Source organism: Terrapene carolina, unplaced genomic scaffold, assembly GCF_002925995.2.
Source record: "Terrapene carolina triunguis isolate 2854851 unplaced genomic scaffold, T_m_triunguis-2.0 Scaffold179, whole genome shotgun sequence".
Classification (NCBI taxonomy): Eukaryota; Metazoa; Chordata; order Testudines; family Emydidae; genus Terrapene; species Terrapene triunguis.
In genome coordinates, this window is record NW_020664530.1 from 2,958,332 (window position 1) to 2,983,188 (window position 24,857).

Sequence of the window (24,857 nt, forward strand, 5' to 3'; positions counted from 1 at the left end):
GTGACTAGGAGATGTCTCACCCCAAGGAACAATTACACTGACATCTGTTGGTCTGCTATACACAACTGTGCTGTGGGGCTTTCAGAAGATTTTTATTTTGGATGAACATCACTATCCAAGTGGGACTAACTTCTGACCTCATCTGTGCAACCCAAATAGCTTCAATAGAGTTGCATTGGATTATAGCTGAATGCAAGATTTTGCCCATAGAAACCAATACAGATATAAATTGAAGATTTCTGCATCGGTGATTTTCCTGGCTTTGTTTGAGCCTGGGTTTTAGCTTGTTCATCCTTTTCAGTTAAAAGAGTTCTACTACTGCAATAGAAAAAGAAAAAGAGAAAAAGGATAGTTTTTGAGCTATCATCCAGTTCTTAGTGATGGATTTCTCCTTACATAGGCCAAATTCTCTCTTGCAGTGATATAAACCTGGAATAACTCCAGTAAGTCAGTGGAGTTTACTCTGGATCTGCACTGGTGTACTTGGGAGGAGAATTTGATCTTATTCTCACAAAGGGCTCTGCGACAGGTAAAATGAACATAAATCATACAGTTCAAACTACTAGATATTCTCTGATAAAAGTTTGTCTTTGGGCAGCTGTTTTTGTCGTTAAAGTATTTTTCTCTTCTTATGAGAAGCAATCAGAATATACTTTTTTTGTCCTTGGAACTTGCTGCAGTTTAGCATTTCATTTGACAAAACATTTCCCCATTTTAATTTTCTTATTATGGAATTTCAAGTGTTAGGTCAAAACCAACTTACTGAGGAATTGTAATGCAAGCACAGAGAATCTGATCCAAGCCTTAGCTCTGCCCTCTACAAAATTCTATGCAATTTACTGTATGAGTTTAGACCTTGAAAAACTGAGGGCCTGTCTGATCTGCCTGGACAATTAATGAGCCCATGTTATTTATATCAAGTAGGGGTTTACCCTGATGTCCTTGACCAAAATGTCAGCTTCTCCTATTGTTGGGCATGACACGCTATGCAACACTTGTTTGTTTGTGTCATTAGGTACCTATATGCTCCTCATTGCTGTAGTATCTCAGTGCCTCACAATCATTACTGGATTTTATCCCCATGCTACCTATGTGAGGTAGATAAGTATTAATCTTATTTTATTGATGAGGAACTGAGGTACAGCGTACATAGCAACTTGCACGAGGTCACATAGGAGGTCTGTGACTGAGCCAGAAATTAAACTTATGTTCTGAGTCCCAGTCTTGTGCCCTATTCCCTAGGCCTTTCCTCCTTTGCCTGTCATCCTCCTGTGATTCAGTGCTGGGTGAAATAACTTGTGTATAGGGCCATATTCTGCTGTGTTACACTGCTGCCAATCCAAAATAATTCCATTACTTCAGATCCACCCTGGTGGAACTGAGATCAGAATCTGGCTCATAACTTGTAAATCCTTTGGGGATCTTTATGTATCAGTAGTAGCTGAAAACCCATGCTGTTGCACAGGTTTGGCAGTTGGGCCAAGTAATCCGCTATCTGTGCAATCTCTCTTAAATAACTAACGAAATGGTTGCATTCAGATCAGCTGTAGAGTAAGGGTGGTGGGTTGTTGTTATGTATGATATCACAATGGTCCTGGACTCTTGGCATGGCATAGATAGATACATGCCATGCTGTAGCTGTACACAGCACTGTGTAACACAAAGTCAAAATGGCTGAGAGTTTTAAAAACTGGACTGTAACAGTGATAGCTGTGAATCCCAGTGATGATTGAACCTGGTCATATTCTCTCTCACGCGCATGTATGTACACACACAAATCTTGTTAGATAGGTAACCTTTCTCTCCTGTACTCTTATTGAACAGCTTTTAGTTTTGTTTACCTTGATTGATCAGAGATTATTGGAGGTCACATTATTTTTTGCAAAAGCTGAAAATGATCAGAAACTGTTCAATCAAACTAGAATAACTCAAGGGAGAATACTTGGATATACAGTTCCACTGTGTGGAATAATGAATGAGCTTTTTATAACTATTTGTTATGGAGTACTTAAACTCTATTTGTCTTTCCAAAGTAGGGAACTTGTTATCTCAGAGGTTTTACAAGAATATAACTTTGTGCCGTATAATACTATAAAACTGAAAAAGGAAAAGAATAACAACTTTATAGCAAGTATTTCAAGCAGGTAGCATAACAATAGAATTATCTGAGACACATAAGACAAAGTATTTAAGAATATTTCTAACTACAGGGAAGGGGATTGGGACAGTAAAAGAAAAGAAGCAAGAGAAGCCCTAGCTAGGGGAGAGACTGAAAGAGACCTGCTCTACAATGGCCTATCTAAAGCGAGTAGAAGGTTGCTGGTGTACATTGCTACAGCCAGCATCACTACTGCCACCCTTGCTGGTAATCTCAGTGGAAAATATCATGAGCTAAATGGGCATGGAGATTATCTCCATTTTAGATGTAGTCCCTTCAGATCAAGGGCGGGGTGGAGAGGGGAAAAATCCTGTACTGCTCATCCATCTGGTGTATTTCCCATTGTGGTTAGAGGACTTCACTATGTTAAACTGTCACCATAAACAAACAAACTAAAACAATTTTGCTGAGTGAATGAACTCCAGTTTCAGGTGGTGAAAAGCACATCCCTTTTACAACCCATCCATGCATTACATGGTTCCCATTGACATAGAACTGTAAAATCACAAGTAGCTGGAGGAATTTATGACATATTGGGTCACCTGGTCCAATCTGCTAATGCGGGATTGCTCCTGATAGTAAAGCCTATGAAATCACTGCGGTGCTCTTAGTGTGCCCAGTAAGACACCTACTTCCAAAGGCAGATACTTGTCCCCTCATGTGCACATTCATCCCTTCAGCCCAAATTTATGTTCTTCCCTCTAAAATGCCTCCCTGATGAAGAAACCAAATTCAGGAACAAACTATGGCATAGACACTACAGGCCTGTACTTAAGCCCCAGCTTCCGGAGTCAATCTGTTTTCATTTTTAAAATAAATGTTTCTAGTCCTCATCTTTCCACAGACCATATTAAAAAGGTGCTCTGAGCATAAATACCACATGGCTTTGTTTCGGAGTCTGCAGAGATCCTGTAACAAGAGCTCTGCTGTGTGAACTATCCCATTCATCTAAGTGGAGAATTAACTCTGATACCACTGCTCCACAAGGCTCTCGTTGACACCACCGCAGGAGAAGACGCGACGTGTATGTCTACAATTCAGCTAGGGGATGTGATTCCCAGCTTGAGGAGACTTACCTGGGCTAGCTTAAGGAGAGCTAGTGTGCTAAAAATATCAATGTAGCCATAGTAGCACAGGCAGTGGCTCGGGCTACACACCCAAGTACATACCTGTGAGGTCTGGAGAAGCTTGTAGTTGGGGTAGCTATCCCCTCCTGCAGCTAGCCGTGCTACCATGGCTATACTACTCTTTTTAGTACTCTAGCTTGAGGAGAGCTAGCCCAAGTGTTTCTACATGAGATGGAATCACGCTTCCAGCTCCAAGTATAAACATACCCAGTGTGCAAGAGGGCCCTCACTTCCCATCATGGCTCTGCTGCAGTGCTGTTCACCAAGACCTTCCCCCCCCCCACACACACACACATTCCCCTGCTCTAGTGGGTGAGGACTGAATCTTCTGTCCTCTGGCACAGAGCGCAGTCAGCCTGGAGCAGTGGTAGGGGAAGGGAGAAGCCCCAGCCTGCCTAAAGACCGAGAAATCGAATTGGCAAAGTTGTAATGCACGTGTTTTGAGACCTCCTCATTTCTGCAAGTACTCTCTCATGCCCATGCTTTCCTGACACAGGACTGGAACGCCTGCTGTTGTATCAGCCACTGGAAATGAATCTTTTATCCTAATCAGGAAATTAAGCTTCCTTTTTTTAAATTGAAAAATATAAGTTTAAGAAAAAAATTACTGTAAAATCAGTTTTCAACAGGATAACTGTAAATAAAGTAGGACACTACTAAACTAGGAAGTGTTATGGTAGACTGGGTTGGGCACTGGACTGGGAGCTAGCTGATCCAGATTCTGTTCCTGGATGTGCCTCAGTTTCCAATGCTGTAAAACAGGGAACATGGTATTTTCATTTTTGACATGCTTTAAGATCAATGGATAAAGAGTGCAACAGAAGTACTAAGAATTATTATTCCTTATTATTACTACTACAGCTATTTTTTAAAAATAGATTTTAAGACACTCTCACTGAGCAGATCATCACCAAAATAGAAGGGAGTTCTTCATGTCACAGAATTAGAAGAGGCTTAGCTGAGACGGGATGGCATTGACTAAAAGGAGCCACGATTTTCTCTTTCAAACAGCAGGCAGCTTCAATAAACCTGTGAAATTGTTTTAAAGCTGACCCCTGGAAACTCCTATGTTACAATCAGACCCTTTTCCTCACATTAAATCAGTAATCCTAACCAGGAGAGCAACACCTTAATGTCTTTAATCTGCCACACAACACCACTGGAACAAATATTTATATAGCTTGGAAATGGGATACAGCACAAGTATTACACCCCCGTTCTCGACTGCATTTGTGAACTCTTTCTCCTTGTGAACAGCAGATGCTAACGGGCTTTCTTTTATTAGCAATATGTTTACTGAGGAAGAGAAGTGAGAATGGCATAAAGGTTCAGACTATACATTAAAGTCTGAAGTAATGTATAAGGAGCTCTGTATTACAGGGAAATCTATATCCAAAAAGACTTCCATTACTGAGCTATTACAATGAGAGCTTTTAAGCATAAAGGGCCTCATGCTATGAAACCTCCATTAAAGACATTTCATATTAAAAATAAATAAAAGGAACCACTTTTTTTTAAAGCAAACTGATCCATCACAACAAATGAGCCGCATCAAGGGTTATATCTTCCTGTGGCACCAGTCTCCATATTTTGGAGCAGGAGGCAAGGAAAAATATTCTTGTTTTTGCTGGTAGCAGTCCTTAGGCCCCCAGCTCCTTATCCTCCTTCCAGCACCAGTTTCTCTTTATCACCTTCATCAAGCTCCTTTTGCAGCATAAATCCCCTTTCCCCATTATACACTCCTTCACCCTTATTGTATTGATATCCCTGGCTGGCATCAATCCCTTTCTACCCTGGGTTTTTCTCCTGGCACTAGGAGGGAAGGGCTCAGAGCAAGAACCCAGTCACTAGTCTAGGAGAGAGAATCCAGCAGAGACAGTCTTGTTTCCTTCTCCCAAGGCGGGGGAGGGGAGGGGAAGAAAAGCAGTGTGTCTGGCTATAGAGTTTTCCTGCCCTCTATACACTAAGAGCTAAGGGGGTGATTCCGAGCTTGCATAGACTTACTTGTGCTAGCTCTCATTAAGCTAGCGTGCCATAGTAGTGTAGCCATGGTAGTATGGGCAGCAATGAGCAGCGGCAAGGGCTAGCTGTGCCAAATACGCACCCGTGGGCTCATGCAGGTTTGTAGTCCGCATAGCTAACCCATGCTGCTCCTCACTGCTACTGCAGCTACACTACAGTTTTTAGTGTGCTAGCTCAAAAGCTAGCATGAGTATGTCTACGTGAGCTGGGAATCACACCCCTAGCTCTTACTGTAGATGTAGCCAAAGAGAGGAAGGGGAAGCTCAATCAAGAACCCTACTTGCTATTGGGAGGAGTGAGACAGTCCAGGAGCAGCAACATCAAGTTTGCACAGCCTGAGAGCCCACAACAGGTGCCCTACTACCTTGTCTACCTATTCCTGGGTAGAGAGAAGTCTAATAGGCAGGCAGAGGTAATGGAGCACTTATTGTAGTGCTTTATGCTGCTGAAAGTGGACTAAATCCTAGACGTTCTTGTGGTGTCTGGCCCACATGGCTGGCTGAGTGACAAAAAACAGTTTTTACAGCATTTTTCTTCTGTTAGTCCTGCAGAGCCAGCACAGTGGAATTAGAAGGCTGGTGCCTTACCAACAGAATCCTTCAATACGTTGTGAATGAAGAATCTTCACTGTTGCTGATGAGTGAGCTGAAAAGAGAGTTTGACTTTCAGGTCTTAGACTGAATGTGGTGGGCTGGCAGGCAGGAAATGTTTCAACTTCAACCCTGAGCAGATTTTATTTGAAGTCATTGAGAAACAACAAACGTGGAATCTGGCCATGCTGTTTTTCAGATTAGAACCATACTTTAAAGTTGCCTACTGTAAATACAGAGGGAAATCCTAAACAAGAGACAAGCTTTCAGCCAAATCAAAATAAGTGTGGAAAATGCTCCATACACTGAAATTTGGTAAAACACATAGTTCAACTAGTAAGTGGGCCAAATTCTGCTGTTACTTTGGTATATCTGAGAGCAGAATTTGAACCATAGATTTCAAGGAGTATTGCACCTGTGTAACTGAGGCATAAATAATAGACCAATATATATAGCCTCTCTGCTTGTTTCTCTCAACCACCAGCTTTCAATACCATCCACACAACTGCAGTTAAGGCAGCAGAACAAGCCATTAAAGCCAAAAGAGTACGCTGTGCTTGATATCAAGGACAAGAGCATTGTTTGGTGTGATTTCCAAGCTGACCTTTCTCTTACAACAGCTGATATGTTATCCAGATCTGATGGAAGTTCTCAGTGTCATTTATGCAGCTTAATCACAGGGGAAAAAAACCAAGATAAATTACATTTTAGATCTTCAGAGCCTTTTTTATAGCAGGAATTCCATGTATATGGACTGACTATCTTTGTTGTTAGGAGGGATTGAACCTGGAACTTCAGAGCATAAGTCTCTGCAGCCTGAGATAAGGATAGGCATCTAGGGGGATTATCTGCATTTTTGGGTGTCTAAGTATATTTGTACTTCTTCACAATGCAGCCAAGAGGATCTGAGCATCATCATTGCCAGGAGGCGTTGGAGATAGATGTGCTTTGGATGGAAACTGATTCCATCACCAGAGTAGCAATAAGATGGACACCTGAAGATAAGCGAAAACAAGATTGCCCAAAAACAACATGGCAAAGGAAGCCGAGCTGAAAAACCTGGAGCACAGCTGAGGGACCATTGAAAGACTTGCCAGAAACAGACAGGCGTGGAGGAGCTTCGTCGCTGCCCTAAACGCCAGAGGCGTAATGGGAACATGATGATGATGATGATGATGATGAAGTGTATTTGTAAATCGGTCCCCTCACATGGAGCTGCAGTAGATTCATATCCTCTGTAGATCAGGCACAGAGGGGGACAAATACTGAACAGTAGTTTACACATACCCAGAAAGCATTGTAACTTAATGGCACTATTTTGCATTGCTGCTTAGGTGATTTCGGGTTTGGATACAAATTCAGGACTTCTATTCTTATTCACCAGTGGAAAGAAAAAAATTCATGGGAGATGTTCTGACTCTGGTTGGAGGGTGCAAGTTACACCAGTACATGTGTATTTCTTGCCCTCCTGTTGGTAGGATAGAACGACATTGGGTTCATGGAGACCAGCGAGGCATTGTAGTGGCAATTGAGCATAAGAGTGGAAGAATAGGAACACGCATTTCAGTTGTAGTGAAGGGATTGGGGAGAATTTTGAGGAACCTTCTGAGTAATGGTCATTGAACTGTGATTAAAAAAAAAAAAAAAAAAAAAAACTATGATGAGCCCATGCCCTCAAAGTCACACAAGTAAGAAAAAAAAATCTTCCTCATGCAAATACATATTTTACTCATTTTTACTTCTTTAAAATCATTGTAATGTGCAAAAAAATGAGGCTGATGTTCATGAAGTAATATGACATTGGAACAATAAGAGCAGAAAAAATGTTTATAAGAGACATATGGCCTAACATGCTGGCCCATTTTTGGTTGATCTTTTTCCAACCTTCCTGCTTTCTCAACGTACCCTCTCAGTCCCTCCCTTCTCCATAAAACAATCTGCCTTCATCTGTTAAATCAGCCCCTCCATTTCTGCTGAATTAACGGTCAGCCACATGGAGCCTGAGCTCCTGTCACCCTGAAAGGCTGTTCCTCTGGGTCAGGCCAGGACTCCTGCTCATTGACACATCCATGTTGGGAAGCTCAAATTGCTGCTGACTTCAATGGGAGTGTTGGGTGCTCAAGGAAAGCAGGATGAGGCCAGAACACTGAACGTCTGACAGCTTTGAAAATCATCCACATAATGAATAAAACAGCAATCTGGTTAACCCCCATGCTGACCAGTCGATGTGCATCAACCCTGTCTTGACTAGGGGCTGGTCTACACTTGGGGGGGGGGATTGATCCAAGATACGCAACTTCAGCTACGCGAATAGTGTAGCTGAAGTCGAAGTATCTTGGATCGAATTACCTGGGGTCCACACGGCGCGGGATTGACAGCCGCGGCTCCCCCGTCGACTGCGCTACCGCCGCTCGCTCTGGTGGAGTTCCGGAGTCGACGGTGAGCGCATTGGGGGATCGATATATCGCGTCTTAACGAGACGTGATATATCGATCCCGGATAAATAGATTGCTACCCTCCGATACGGCGGGTAGTTGAAGACATACCCTAGGAGACATGGCTTCAAAGGGTGAGGATTGTTTCTATGCCAATTTGGGGCTTGATCTTTCACTGGGAGTTTTCCCATTGACATGCCTGGGAGCAGGATCAAGCCCTAGGACTCCATTCTAGCAAGGCACACCAGCACATGCCTAATCTTAAGCATATGAGTAGTTGATATCTCTTGGCTGATAAGTAATAAGACAGGAAGGGGGTTGATTTTAACAGGAAGGTAGTTGTTAAATTCCAGAAGTTGTGGCTTCTCTAGTTATCCTTATGGGCAATTTATTGTAATTGTTTGAGGTTTTATTAAATCTGTCACATCATAAAGTGTTAAAAGTTAGAACACCAATTAAATCATAAATAAATACATATGCTAATTAAAATAAATCAATCGTTGGCCTCTCTGCTGAGCTTGTCAACCAGAGTGTCCATTTTTGCCAGCTGTGGTGGTATCTTTTGAGATACAGGTCTCTGACTGCACAATGAGGCTTCTGAAACCATTTAAGTCACTGGAGTTTTGTGATCCAGGATCAATCTTTTCACAAGCATTAATACATTGTTCAGTAAGAAAAAACTATTTGTTTTTTAATAAATCAGATTTTTTCCCTAGAGAACCTGATTTATTAATAAATAAATTAAATGAAATAAAAGAGTTAGGCTATTTCAGTGTGATTATTTCAGGCTATTAACAAAAACCCCGGTAATATGTTTACCCATGTCAAATAACATTTTATGTAAATCTGTGTAGTTTTTTGCCAAGCATGCAAATAGCTAACTGCTCGTTGTTCTGTAGAGCACAGGTATGCCGCTTCACAAGAGTTACGGGGACAGAGACTTAGAAGGAGGAATGTGAAACCAATGTGTATCCACATATCAAACAAGTAGAAAAACTGCAAAAAGTAGGCCATGCAAATTACTGCAGCCCTAGGGCTGGAATTCTTTTGATCAAGATGGATAAGTGCTCTAGTAATTTAGTACTCATGTAACACGCTCACATACTTATTCGTTTTGCCCTTGTTTCATTCTGATTGTGAATAAGTTATATAATGTTACATTTTGTAATGAAAATAAGTTTAAAGGCTAGTGGTGGATAGCATTTTTCAGAGGTGGGAGATTCTGGTCTCTCTTTCTCTCGTCTGATCCCTGTTTACTCTAGCAATAATAATCGTTGGCCAGATTATCCCAGTTGGGAGGGCTTTCTCATACCATCAGAAGCTTGGACATGTTCAGTTTGAGGCAGAAAGCCATGGCTGAGGTTTCAGTGAGGTTGGGTGTTTACCCAACTGCTGTAAAAGTGGAGCCTGAAGCACTAACATGTAGCTGATGGTCCAAAGCATAGCTGTCAGGTGAGTTATATGAGATCCCAATAATACAATGAAAAGATATGGTGACAGATATTAGATAACATCAGTCAGGCGCATTCTTGCAGATAGTATGAATGTGTCAAAGTGTGTTATGCAGTTCTGAATCCCAGTAGAGAGAACAATCTATAACAAGAGATCACGTAAGCAAGATATGAGAAGATCTGGACATCCCACTTGGACATATGTGCAGTGTCGAGAAATTGCTGCTGTGTACTATGTCTAAATTATTCACAGCAGAGTGTGTATATTCCAGTCATCTCTAATCGTGTTGTTGTTGTTGGACTAGTTGGACACTGTTGAATGGTTTATACACAATAAAAAAGGCCAATATCGCAGCAAAGGGCAAAGCAGTTATATCCATAAGACATCCAACACCATCAGAGATTAATCGATTACAGACACAGGGCCCCTCACACGCTAACATAAATCTGAACAGTAAATATCCCACAAAGCCCATCACATCTTGCCAATATGGCCTCAGTGACATACATATCACAAACGTAGTATTTTCAGTTTGTCACCAGTCCATTCTGCAGGTACAGATTGTCTGCCAAGGAAAAATGACCCCACAATGGCAGAATGATAGCTACAGTCTCATGTTTGGAGGATTAAAAGTGCAACATAAAGCTTAAGCCACTTTAGGTTGCTCACTTATTTGTTGTGCTTTAGGACAGAAGCATGCTGAGTTAGGGATTAGATGCTGACGACATCTCCTCTGGGGGAGGCCAGGCCTATTTTTTCTACAAGTGCAAGAAAAAATGAAAGAATAAGCCAAGTGCAGCACATTTCACCCCTCCCCCACAACCACCTAGCGCAAGACAAGAGTGTAGCATCACAGAAGGTAGCATCCTTTTTTCCTGTAACATTAAAGTGACCTTATTTCTGAGTTTTTCATATAATGTCCAGGTGTTTCCTAAAATCTTAGGACACCTGAAATGGCCTAGTTTTTCATCTCATTAGTCAAAAAGTTTGAGGTTTTTTTTATAACTACACCACAATGGTTCAAAATATATTTATTCTGTATCTCTCAAGTAGAATTTACTTTGTGTTTACCAGGAACAAACAAGCCTGTGGAATGAGAGTTCAGTGTGATGAATGGTGTTTGGAGTGAAGAAAAAAGTCAAATGAGTATAAATTAGGGTAACCAGATGTCCCGATTTTTATAGGGACATTCCCGATTTTGGGGGCTTTTTCTTATATAGGCGCCTATTACCCCTCCTCCCCAGTCCCGATTTTTCACACTTGCTGGCTGGTCACCCTCACGTAAATGCTATCAAAGCTGTTCTTTCATTCAGTGAGTGTTAGTGATACTTGATCAGTGTTTCATGGAACATTAAGTTAATGGGGGGAAAACCTTCAATCCATTAAATATGCATATGTTGCTGTTAAGTCAGACACTGGCAGTAATGAGACCACAGCAGCACCCATTTAAAAAAAATAAAGTTCTTTTGTACAAGGATTTCATGAACCCTAAAAATGTCATACAAAAGTGCCCCATTTTTTTATTTTGAAAAGCTAGTCACCTTTTTGCAATATACACTCTTTTGGAGAGAATATGTCAGAACATAAACCCAATTCTGCCCTCTGTTACCTGGGCCTAACCCCCATTGAAACCTGTCATTGAAGTAATTTCCCTTATGGGCAGTTTATTCCATATATGTGAAACTTCTTGCACTTTCCTTTGAAACATCAGGCACTAGTCACCGTTGGAGACAAGATACCAGATTAAGTGGACCACTGGTTTAATCTGGTATGGCAAATCCTATATTCCCATATTAGGATATGTCTCCAGGAAGGAGAAATAATAAAAAAGGACCCAGAAAGCATTGAAATAAGGGCAGGAAATAAAATGAGTTTCAGCCTGGAAACGTGCAAGCTAATATGTCTGGAAGAAAATCTCAAACATCTAGTGGAGTAAGAAAGTTCCCCAGATGTGTTAGCTTGATTTTTCCATGTTGAATCTCATTTTATTTCCTGACTATATTTTGAGGCTCTCTAGGGGCTTGTCTACATGGAGATTTAACACGTGGCAAGCTGGGCTGTGAATCTACAGCACTGTAGTCTGCTGCACAAAGTGGACCCTGCTACTGCTCACTAGAAGTTCTGCAGCGAGTTTTGACTTACTGCTGGCCACACAGCCATTTAACACACAGCAAACTAGTGTGCTGTAGATTGACACCCTGCCTTGCTGCATGCTAAATCTCCCTGTAGACACGCCTTAGGACCTTCTTTCATCTGCCAATAGTCTCCCACTTCCCCAGTGAGAGAGACCCTCATGCCAGTCAAAGCAGATATCCAAATTCTACAGTACATCAGGCACACAAATACATTCTGGGGGTGTAAATGAGGAAACCTCACAGTGTACTGTTGTATTAATTGTCAGAGGGTGGCATACCACACCTCTGCTTCTTTCACAAACACAAGACTGCTTCTGAGACCACCTTTCTTATAAATGTCTCTGGGTAGTTTACTTGGTGTTTTAATCCTTCCACCAAGTACACCGCAGTATTTCTATATCTTTACACATTATGTCTCAACTTTCTAACCCCTTCTCCAAAGGCAGGGGAGAGCTGTACTCAGGAGACCACTGACCAGACCCCTTCATCAGACTCTCCTGGCCTTCTATTGCTCTCTTTCTCTCTCTCTCTCTTTTTTTTTTTTTTTTCCCCCAAGCGGGCCTTCCTGTGCCCTTTTATACAGCTTCCTCAGTAATGGGCTAATTGGTTCATTGACTCACTAGCCCCAATCTGCCCTTATAATCAGATACACCTCTGTCCAATGAGGCCTTCCCCAGGGGAACCTAATTAGTACTAATAGTGACCAGAGTGCTGGCTCACATGCGAGTTCTCAATCACAGGAATATTTGAAGCTGTCAGGAGGCTAGGGGCCAGAGTCAGAAAAACTAGGTATTGCATCACGAGAGTTGCAAAAGCAGAGAGTGAGATAATGGCAGAGGAGGCTTGAGTCTAAATTTAGACCAGGAACCTTGCAGGGTGGGAGAGGGGAGTTGAGGTAAATAGGCAGGCTAGAAAAAGTTCAGCAGCTCACTTAAAATTCAAATAAGCATCTGAACTATGAAACTTTTGTCTGTTAGGTTTAAAGCTGCTTGCTCATTAAACTACTGTTTCTCCTTTCCTTTTCAAAGCATTGTTCCCGAGCAAATAACATTGTTCCCAACATGGTGGTGATATTCCCTTCTTACAACTAGAAGACCCAAATTAATCTGATAAGTATTATCTTATTTTCTGCATCACTTACCACACTGCTATGTTTGAAACTGTTTGCAGTTTGACTGTGTATTTACTAGGGATGGCCATGAGACACACAGTTTGTAGCCTGAGCTGGTTTTTGGACTCCTCAGTTTACTGGGGTCTGGTCTATACTACCCGCCTGAATCGGCGGGTAGAAATCGACCTCTCGGGGATCGATTTATCGCGTCCCGTCGGGACGCGACAATCGATCCCCGAATCGGCGCTCTAACTCCACCAGGGGAGGTGGTAGTAAGCGCCGCCGACAAAAAGCCGCAGAAGTCGATTTTGCCGCCGTCCTCACAACGGGGTAAGTCGGCTGTGATACGTCGAATTCAGCTACGCTATTCACGTCGCTGAATTTGCGTATCTTAAATCGACTCCCCCCTGTAGTGTAGATGTAGCCTCAGACTCTGTCAATGGACAATCTGTTAAGAGTTGCCTGTTTCTGGGGATTTTTGTAAGCTACTTATATTTTGTGGTGATGAGTATGGTTTCAATGCTTAGATTATATTAGGGTAAATTGAGGTCTATGCAAATATAAAGGACCAGATTCAAAATTCTGATCTGGGCCCAGATTGTGAACTCTAAAAAAAAATGTGAGAGCCTTTGGACAGCATATGGAGTTTAGTCCTGTCTGAGGCCCAGAATGAGCAAGATTCATTCCTAGACTAGACACACATTTTCTATACATAAAAATGTCTTGATCCTACTGTCCTGCAACCCTGCAGGACTAGAAATGAGAGGCTCCCTCCTTTCCACTGGGGCCCACCAGCACTTGATTCTGTGCCTTCCAAAGCCTGAGATTAGAAGTGAGCATCATGAATCTCTTTGGAACATCATCTCCAGTGGTTGAAAGCTTGTCTAGCTTTTGTTCTAAGAGATGAGTCAAAAGATATTCAACCCTAAGCTTATTGTTGCTGTAGACTGAATCATTTCTATCCTTGGCCTAATTTTGAGGAGAAAATTCCCCATTTAAGAAAAAGGCAGAAACATTTTTGAGACAGGTTTTTGTTACTTTTAGGGTTGTCAAGTGATTAAAAAAATTAATTGTGCTGTTAAACAATAATAGAATACCATATATTTAAATATTTTGGATGTTTTCCTCATTTTCAAATATATTTGATTTCAATTACAGCACAGAATACAAAGTGTACAGTGCTCACTCTATAATTATTTTTGATTACAAGTATTTGCACTGTAAAAAAACAAAAGAAACAGTATTTTTCAATTCCCCTAATACAAGTACTGTAGTGCCATATCTCTTTATCATGAAAGTTGAACTTACAAATGTAAAATTATGTACAAAAAACCCTACATTCAAAAATAAAACAATGTAAAATTTTAGAGCCTGCAAGTCCACTCAGCCCCACTTCTTGTTCAGCCAATCGCTCAGACAAACAAGTTTGTTTACATTTGCAGGAGATAATGCTGCCCACTTCTTGTTTACAATGTCACCTGAAAGTGAGAACAGGTGTTCTCATGGCACTGTTGTAGCTGGTGTCACAAGCTATTTATGTGCCAGATGCACAAAAGATTCATGTCCCTTCATGATTCAACCACCATTCCAATGGACATGCGTCCATGCTGATGACGGGTTCTGCTCGAAAATGATCCAAAGCAGTGCGGACTGATGCATGTTCATTTTCGTCATCTGAATCAGATGCCACCAGCAGAAGGCTGATTTTCTTTTTTGGTGATTTGGATTCTGCAGTTTATGCATTGGAGTGTTGTTCTTTTAAGACTTCTGAAAGCATGTTCCACACCTCATCCCTCTCAGATTTTGGAAGGCACTTCAGATTCTTAAATCTTGGGTCTAGTGCTGTAGCTATCTTGAGAAATCTGACATTGGTTCCTTCTTTGCGTTTTGTGAAATCTGCAGGGAAAGTGTTCTTAAAATGAACAACATGTGCTTGGTCATCATCCAAGACTGCTGTAACATGAAATATATGGCAGAATGCAGGTAAAACAGAACAGGGGACATATAATTCTCCCCCCAAGGCATTCAGTCACAATTTAATTAATGCATTATTTTTTTAACGAGCATCATCAGCATGGAAGCATGTCCTCTGGAATGGTGGCCAAAGCATGAAGGGGGCATATGAATGTTTAGCATATTTGGCACATAAAAACCTTGCAATGCCAGCTACAAAAGTCCCATGCAAATGCCTGTTCTCACTTTCTGGTGACATTGTAAATAAGTGTGCAGCATTATCTCCCGTAAATGTAAATAAACTTGTTTGTCTTAGCGATTGGCTAAACAAGAAGTAGGACTGAGTGGACTTGTAGGCTCTAAAGTTTTTTGCATTGTTTTGATTTTTGAGTGCAGTTATGTAACAAAAATCTACATTTGTAAGTTGCACTTTCACAACAAAGAGATTGCACTACAGTACTTGTATGAGGTGAACTGAAAAATACTATTTCTTTTATCATTTTTACAGTGCAAATATTTGTAATCAAAAATTATATACACTTTCAATTACAACACAGAATATAATATATATATATAAAAAATGTAGAAAAACATCCAAATATTTAATACATTTCAATTGGTATTCTATTGTTTAACAGTGCAATTAAAACTGCGATTAATCATGATTAATTTTTAATTGCGATTTTTTTTTTTTTTTTTAGTTAATCACGTGAGTTAACTGCGATTAATCGACGGCCCTAGTTTTTGTTTTTTGTCTTTTTTTTTAATAAATCATTGGCAGTTGTTCAAAGCGGCTTTGTGATTTGAAATGTTAGAAGTAGACTCAGCTGGATGGATTAATGGTCTGAGTGCAGATGAAGGGGTCAAAGATACATGATAAATGCGATTTTGCTAATGTATGTATTTTGTGTCAATATGAACGCATGTACCTTTTCTCCCACTTACATGTATGCAAAATATGGTTCTGTTACACTGGTGCAGCCCCACTGACTTCACTGAAATTGCACTGGTGTAACCAAGGACCGATTTTGGCTTTATATTGTTTTGGTCTATAGACTTTCTGAAGGTTTTTGCTTTGTTTGTTTGTTTGTTTTGTCTTTGCCTGTTCTCTGCAATGTTGTCTCCTTATTGTCAGAAGTGCAGTTTTCCACACTATTGAAGAGCATTGAATGGATTGTATGGGGTTAGGGCCATTATCAACTCCAGGGCCGGCTCCAGGGTTTTTGCCGCCCCAAGCGGCGCAAAAAAAAAAAAAGCCGCGATCGCGATCTGCGGCAGCAATTCGGCGGGAGGTCCTTGGCGCCGAGCGGGAGTGAGGGACCGTCCGCCGAATTGCCGCTGAATAGTTGGACGTGCCGCCCCTCTCCGGAGTGGCTGCCCCAAGCACCTGCTTGGCAAGCTGGTGCCTGGAGCCGGCCCTGATCAACTCCAAAGTGTGGTCTAGAAGAAGTTGGCTGGCCATGGAGTAGAATGCATGGCGTGTTCCCTTAAGAGGTATGTTTCTTCTGTATTCCAAGGAACTTCAGAAGGCACTGTGCTTTGCGGTGTAGTGTGGCTCAGCCCGGCCCCTGACATTAGGCTTGCCTCTACAAGGCAGAATTGAGTGCTGAGTAAGGATTGCTGGATTTAGCAGTGTGTATTTTGGAGCACTTGCACTATTGATTTCTCCATATTGCTAATTTAGAAACATAGAACTGTGCCTGCTGTGAAATTTGTGCTCATTTCAGGTGTCATGACCACAGGAATTGGTATAACTGGATGAAATTTTAGGTCTGTCTTGTCCACTTTACAACTTTTAAAGGTTGCTGGTATTGAATGATTCAGAAAGTGGAAAAATAAGATACTTCCCATGTGTGATGGTAACATGAGGAATCCCTGCCTGACCTTGAGGCATTTACATTTACAACTGGTCGAATGGGTGTACTATAGCAGGCATGTCTAGTATAGCACAGCACACAACTTTCTGGAAGATCATTAGGTTTAATTATTTCATTGCGAGATCTCTGTAACTAACTGCACCCACTGTGTTAGGGATCATTCTGTGTGTAATGGCCAGTTTGGTTTAGTGTTGGAGGAGGGGGCTGGGGTGGCCAGAATGTGTGTACGTATTTCAAATTGCTAGCCATATCCCTGCCCTCAGACATGCAGCCTGATGTCCCTTGCATCATTGCTTTGGCTTCCATAGTTGCAATGCTATTACTGCTTCTAAAATATTCTTTGTATTAAACCTGCTGCATATTCATTTCATTGCGTGGCCCCTGGTTTCTGGATTGTCGAAAGGGGTAAACAATATTTTCCCCACCCAATTCATGATTTTATAGATCTATTGCACAGGTTATTTAATCCCCCTAATTTAAGGGTGATTAAAATATTGAACCATTTTTTCCCAAACTTGGCTTGACTTTCTTTCGTCGGTGAGGACTATGCTCATGCCAAGTTTCAACTTTATTTCTACTGTTTTATTTTCTTTTTTAAGATAAATGAGTTGAAATGCCACAAAACATTTTTCACAATGGGAAAAGACTATTTTAGAAAAATCTTTAACTAAAAAATAACTAAGCTGATTGATTTCAAGCCTTTCCTAAGAAAAACCTACCCTTGGGGTGATACCAACCAGGGTAAATTTCAATCCTGAAAGAATTTATACATGATTTTAAAAAAGGGGCTTTGAGAAGTGGTTTCGATATCTACCTTGACCATGAAGTAAACACTACTGGGACCACCTGTGCACATTTTTTGTCACTTCCTCAGAATCTATTGCTTCAGGTTACAAATTAAGTTCTATGTGAGCCTGGCAAAATTGCCATGAAGATTTGCCAGTTTAATCAAAAAACATACTCACTTACTCTTCACCAGGATGAATAAAACACTAACGATATTTTACTTGCTTATTTAAAAAAAATACGTTTTTGGGTTGAGGGGGGAAGGAGAATTTTAGAAGGCCCATCTATCTTTCGTCTATTCTAGCCTAAACCCAAAGCTAATGTTTTGCGGAAGTGCCTTCCTTCTTTTCCTTCACCAGATGGATACATATACAATACCTTGTCTGTGGATGCTCACTGGAAACTGCCAGCAGCATTCCCTGTCTATTTTTGGTGAGTTGATTGATGCAGGAGTTTGATATTAGCACAAATGCGGAACCTATATGGGAGTTATGAGTGCGTGGCACCTTTACACAGATCATTAGCTGTGGTTTGCAACTCCCCGTTCCAGCTGGAGATCACCTTTCTTTGTCAAGAAGTACAACTCGTAAAATGCTCTCAGTACGGGGAGAGTGGGGGAGGAGAGAACGCAGAGATCCCCAATTAGATAGGAAGGAAATTGAATGGTGCGTGGTCCCCAAGAGAGGGAGGTACAGCTGCTAAAGCGGCAACGGTGCCTTCCCGGGCTATCCTTTCAGATAGGTCTCTTTGTGTGAGAGAAAGAAATTGATGATGAGAGCCCATGAGGATAACGGGCTAGGGGAGAGCCATTGGGAGGGATCTGAAAACAATATAAGGAAATGGAGAAGGCGGCAAGTTGGACTCATTGGGCCTGGTGCTGCTCTCACTTACATCAGGTTAACCCCTTTGATTTCAGTAGTTACTCCCCATTTATGCCAGCGTAGCCGAGAGCTGAATCAGAGCCTGAATGTGTATGTGCGGTGGATGGAATCCGAGTGTGCATTTGTTGGATTCCGTGTGTAATCCTGTGCGTGCTGCATTAAATGAGTGCGTCGGGGATTCCGTGCGTGAGGGGGGCGGGGAAGTGGTGAATTCCACGAGGGAATTAGGTGTGCGTTGGACCTTATGGCTGCAGGGGTGGCGGGTGTGCACAATTCCATTTGTGAGGGGGAAGGGGTGGCCGTGAACTACCATGCTCGGGGAGAAAGGTGTGCTTTGGCCTCTGGATTGTGGGTCTTGGATCCCAAGTCCGAGGTGTGTTACAACTCCACACACGAAGATGTATTCCATAGCGGTGTCAATCCGGGAGGGTGCTGGACCACGACACGCGTCCATGCAGGCGTGTGAGTGTGCTGGAGCCGATACGTGTGATGGGGGAAGACTCAACACACGCTTGTGGTGTGTGCGCGCGGGGGGAAGGTGGGCTCGGCCTGGGGGGGGGGTGAGCAGCAGCAGCAGGTCTCCCGGATCCGTGTGTGCGGGCGGGGGAGGAGGGGCCGGGTGGCGCTGAGCAGTGCGAGCCGCGGCTTGCGGTTGGCTCCATCCGCCTGGTACCCGGAGAGAGGCGGAGGGGAGGGAGGCTGGAGGTAGGGATGGGGAGGAGGAGGGAGCAGCGGCATTAGCGTTGCAGGCGTATCAGTGCGGCTGCCGGTGCTGGACTGTGGCGCGTCTCCGCCGGGATTGACACCCCTGGCGCTGTGGGGACACGGCGCGAGCCGGGCGCTGAGCTCTCCCGCTGCACCGGGCTGCCGCGCGCCTGGCCATGAGCCGCACGTGTGGGATCTAAAACCTGCCCTGGCTCCTGCGCGGGGGAGCATGATCTGTGCCCGGGCCGGCATCCTCCAGGTAGGGGGCTGCTGCCTTTCCCTCCCTCCTCCCCCTTCCCCGGGCACAGCCTCTCGCGGCGGGATGGGCTCGTCTTCCCTCCACTCTTCGGGAAAGAAAAGGCCCTGAACGCCCCTGGGGAGGTTTAATTTTACTCCTGGCATAAGTCGGGGAAGGGGAGGGGGAGGGGTAGCTGCCCGCCCCTCCCCCCCCCATGACATCTTGTCTCTGCAACCCGGGCTGTGTGGGGTCAGATGCACATCCTGGGTGTTGGTAAATGCTCACCGTAAAAAGGCAGCAATAACGTTCATAGCTTGCTTGGGCTTGGGAAGGGTGGGCTCTTGTCAATTAGGGAAAGGAGGACCCGGTTGTCTATTAAGACGTGGGCCTTCTGGTAAATGGTCCATGCTGCTGGCTGTACTAGCGTGCAGGGGCTGGCAGGTCATACAACAAAGAAGCCCCCCTTCCCCCCGGGCAATTTGTTTTTTTGGACTGAAACAGGTGGAGATGAATGGCTGAAGGGGGATGATTGGCCTCACCCGTTTGACACAGGACTCAAGATGCAGTGGTAGGGGTTGAGAGTGTGTGTGTGTGTGTGTGTTTGCTCCATGTCATTTGTTTCAGAACATCTTTCAGTCCTACCACTGGTTTGGGTTTGCCCTATCTGGGAAGGGAAATGGAAAGCCATATGTATGTTGGATGCTTGTGTTGATGGGGAGTGGGAAAAGGTGGTATGGATCTTGTTCTCAGGACAGCGTGTAGGATGTGTTTGATTATTTGCTTACCCGTTGGCCTGTCATTTGAATTTCACTAGCAAGCAAATAATTATTATGAGCTACATGCCATCAGTATTTGGCCTCGCTTTGAGAATGTGAACATAGAGGTTACAATAAAGAGTCCCATACTGGATTTTTGATTATTATTATCTGGGCTTTTTTTTCCCTTTCAGTCCCTGGCTCCTTGACAATGCAGCACATTTTTAAACATAAACTGTGCTTTTTTTCTCTGTTGTTCTGAGATAATCGTATAATTTTATATCTTGGTTACTACATTTATTTTTGTTGTTACATCATAACATTTTAAATCTTTTATCACTTGTCATAGGCAGTTGAATTGTCACAACTTATTTTAAGTATGTTAAGATAAATGGCATAGCATAAATAATATAGCGTGTAAAACTGTCAGATACTGCGTTTATCATTTAGCATAGCATATATACATACAGTTAATTTGGTTTCAATTTGCACCACAGCCCGTGTAATTTTTTTTAATAGTTGCAGGAAAATAATTTGGCCTGGATCTAGTTTTTTGTATCCTTCAATTTAGAGCTGCAGTAGTACCTTTTTATGCTGCACTCAGCTGAAGTGCGTAGAGAGGCTGTACAACAATCACTCAGACTAAAGGAGAATCCTTCTGCTACCCTCTTGTTCATGCATTTAATAACCTGCCATCTGATTCAGTGGGGCACGTATCCCTATATGAAGAGAGCAGCAATTAGGGGATATGGAACTGCTTTACCAAAAATGTCACACAGCAGGTGGTCAGTTGTGCCTTTCTGATCAGTGATCATACTAGGATTGTAGTTATTACAGTAATTCATTTTAGATTGGGGATTCATTTTGAAAATTTGGATTTTCCACTAAGAAGGGATTATCATTCCTCTGTCTAGTGTTTGTTTTTTGTAAACGGAGTACAGCATGTATTCCGGCTGCAGTCTGTACTTGGCTTGTTCCTGTCTCTGAAATACACACATCACTGGGGTATATAGGTGCTATGTTTATTTCCATTTGCCAGCACCAGAAATAAACTTAAAAAGCACACTTCTTTTTGTCAATGTACAACATTAATCCTGTTATTGAATTCCCAATCGGGTATGGGAAGAAACAGTATGTCTTTCCAGAGGAACTATTAGTTCTGTCTGTTTGCTTGTTTGTTTTCAGTGTTCTAGTTTGAAAATATTGAATTGAAGAGTTGGCTAAAATCAGAGTTTTTGCACAGTCAGGGCTTGAGAAGAGCAGTAAATGAACCAGGATGTGCCATGCATGATCTCTTGTATCACATATTAAAGAGTGTGTTGCAAGCACACACTTAGATTTGGACTCTTAAGCAGGCAGAAGGTTTTCAAGTATCATTTCAGCTTTTTGTTTATTGGAAAACAAAGTGGCTCAGAGTGAGAACTGTTTGGATCAGTGACTCTAACAGGAAATGTCAACATATGAAGGTGGTAATGATTTATTTAATAGCAAATCATATGATTATATCCACAACAGCCCAAATAACTAACCAATACAATCAAATCAAATCACATGTTCCATATTTAAAATTGCCTGTAATAAATAATTGGCTAGTCATTTCACAGTCATTGTTTATGTTGTGTGTATATGCAGTCTGATCCGCATTCCTTGCAAACCCATGATGCTTCGGTGAAGTTTTGGAAATACTACTAATGACACCAAGCAGCACTCTCATGCCAGCTAGAAGCCAAATGTTGCTCATTTTACTTTTGTGAGTAGTCCTAATGAAGACAATGCAATTACTTGCATAAGTAATACAAGTAGGATTTGGCTTATCCACTACTTTTTTTTTTAGCATTGGGAAAGATGTGTGTGTCAGTGAAGGAGTGGAAAAAGTTCCAAAATGGGGGAGCGACTATACCAGACAGTTTTTGGTACTGGACCACCTGTAAACAGACTTTGTCATTTATTCCCTAAAATTGTTTGAAATCGTTGAAAATGTGAATGCATAAGTTAAAGTGGCTCCTAAGTAGCTTTTACTCAAGCAAAAGCTGTTAAAAATAAATAAATCCAACCCTAATTTGGACAAATCAAGAACTTCAGACTCAAAGACTTTTATTATCCTAAATCCACTTAAAAAAAAGTACATATCCCAAACTAAAAATTCCCGTCCATATGATAGATTTTTGCCAGCACTACTATGTTCTCATATATTGACACAGATGTACAATTTATCCTGCAAGACAAGCACTTACAATTTAACCGGCTTTTCTTCAAACTTAGACATGAAGGTATTCACTTATTACCCATTTGGTTTTCAACATCTATATAATCTGGCCATTTTCAAGAAAGATCTCACTATCCATTAATATCTTAGTTCCCCAACATCATTCTTACAGTATCTTAAGGTAATGATGGATCAAAGGAGCTTGTAACATTTCAATTAGCATTTTTAAAAAGTCCCCTGCAGGACTAGAGCATGTGGAAGTGAAGAGCGGGGAATTAAACTGTCAGGCTTAAAATCATATAGGGGCAGTTTTCCCCCTCCACTATTGCAAGGGAAGGAGTGCAAACAGCAGTGGATTTGGGGTGTGGTGGGGGGCACAGAAAGAAGGAATGCCGGCTCTGTAGGATTCTCTCCCTCCTGATCACAGAGAGGCTATCCTTCGCAGGAAGTAGACTGCAGATGGGGAAGAGGGGAGCTGGTAGAGGGAGGGTTAGTGTCTGGGTTCAGCAACTATCCTTGGCAACATTTTGCCACTCCATCTCTAACTCCATGTGGATCCTTGGACTAAATTAATGCTGACCCTGTCATCATTAACTAACACAAGTTCTTCCTGCGCAGCAAATTCCCTCCCCCTGAAAGGAGTGGCCATCCAGAAGGCATTAGCAGAATGGCTCCTGAGGAGGCTATGCTGCCATGGAGGTCAGAAAGCAGCATGAAGGCGTAGTGGATCGGCCAAGATCTTGGGAGATCTATCTGTTTGGAAGTTGAACTCCTTCCAGTTCTGTGAGGGGCAAACACTCCCACTGTGATGGTAATACTAGGTGGAAGCTCCTTAGCCTTGTCTACATTAGGAATGAGAAAAAAATCCCACCAATGACAGTTTCATTGGGAGCCCCAGTGTAGAAAGGGCTCCCACCGCCACATCTATTTCGACTGCCATGTTAGCTAAACCAGCTTTTCAGTAAATGTAACTAACGTGGTGGTAAACACACTGGAAGTCACCAGAATCTTGTCTACACCAGGGCTTTTGTTGATGCTTTCACTGATTGGATTTATTTTGTAAAATTTCCTAGTGTAGGCATGGCCAGAGAGTCAAAACCTAGAAAAATAACCCTCCTAGAGGATGATTTGGCTTATATTTTAAAAATATATACCCAAACTTATTTTCTCATGTGTGATCTATGGCATATCAATCTGACCATTAAAATTCAAAGAATTTGAAACACCTTCCTATTTTTTTTGCGTGCTACTTTTGCCAACTGTTTACTTTTAGTATCTCTCTCAGTTTTGACAATAGAGAGAGGAGTCAATTTCACTTCTCTTTAAAACTTCTGTTTGGTTTTAATTTTTGGTCCATTTTACTATCAGGTTTCCATGTACCAGCACCATCTCCTAAACATTGTGTGGCAAATACTGCAGGCAAGTATATATTTTCTTTTTAAAAAACCTCCACAAATACATTGTCATTTGGTATCAGATTTGGTAAACATTTATTGTCATTAAATTTAGAATTTGGGCCAAATTTGACATAACCGTTACCTTTAGATTTATTCTTAAATAGAAAACGGGATATTCTTGTGTGTCTCTCTATGCATATCAGTGAAAAACACATGCTGATGTGTCCAGAAAAAAGTAAAAAGTACAGACATTAATAATAAAAGGCATACTGGCCACATATTTCAATAAATGATGTACAATCAAGACTTGAGCTCATCAAGATGTTTTAAAATTAAGAAGAAAAGCTAGCCAGTTCTTTGGCTTGTTCAGGCCAGGGTCATCTTTGTCATACTCTATGAATGGTAGCCAAATTGTGAAGGAACGGATTTATGAGTCATTCTTATAGTGTGTCATCTTTTCTATGGGTAGGACATCCTATATTTGAATAATTCATTTATTCCAGGTGGGCAGTTTCAGGTTATGCTATTCTGTTGATTGACAGAAATAGATTGACCAATGAGCAGCTGGCAATAGATGACATTTAGGTATCATTCTTTACTGTGTTGCACCATGTATACTCAGTTACACCTCTTTGCAGTCAGGTCAAAGTGGGTGTAAAACACTACCAAATGTTAGCATTCAAACCCATTTTTGAGAGGTGTAAATGACCACATGTGGTGCAAGTAGTGGAAAATCAGGGCCACCATCCGACCCCAGTAAAGAATGCATAGGGAATTTGCGATTGACTCGTCATTCTTTTCTCATATAACTGTCCCATTGGTGTCAATAGGAGTTTTGGCTAATTAAGAATTGCAGGTAGATCCCGTGGGTAGAAAAAAAACACCTGTTTGTATTCATTTGTTCAAGCAAAAAAGGATGTGGATGTATTAGCTCAGCTGAAGTAGCCCGGATTAAGAATTTCAGCATGGGCCATGCTGTGCTTAAGCATTTTGACTCTCTATTTCCTTGAAATCTTATGCCCTGAGTAC

General features: G+C 41.9%; 1 protein-coding gene across 1 annotated transcript in view; it reads left to right on the plus strand.

The window, feature by feature from the left end:
- Positions 1-19,425: 19,425 nt before the first annotated feature.
- The window catches only part of LOC113407004 (E3 ubiquitin-protein ligase HECW1-like), a 373,262-nt gene continuing 367,830 nt past the window's right edge, over positions 19,426-24,857 (plus strand). Inside the window, exon 1 of the mRNA XM_026654044.1 lies at positions 19,426-19,491. Within this exon, the coding sequence (XP_026509829.1) occupies positions 19,462-19,491 (30 nt within the window). The 5' untranslated portion in view covers positions 19,426-19,461. The remainder of the gene's footprint in view (positions 19,492-24,857) is intronic.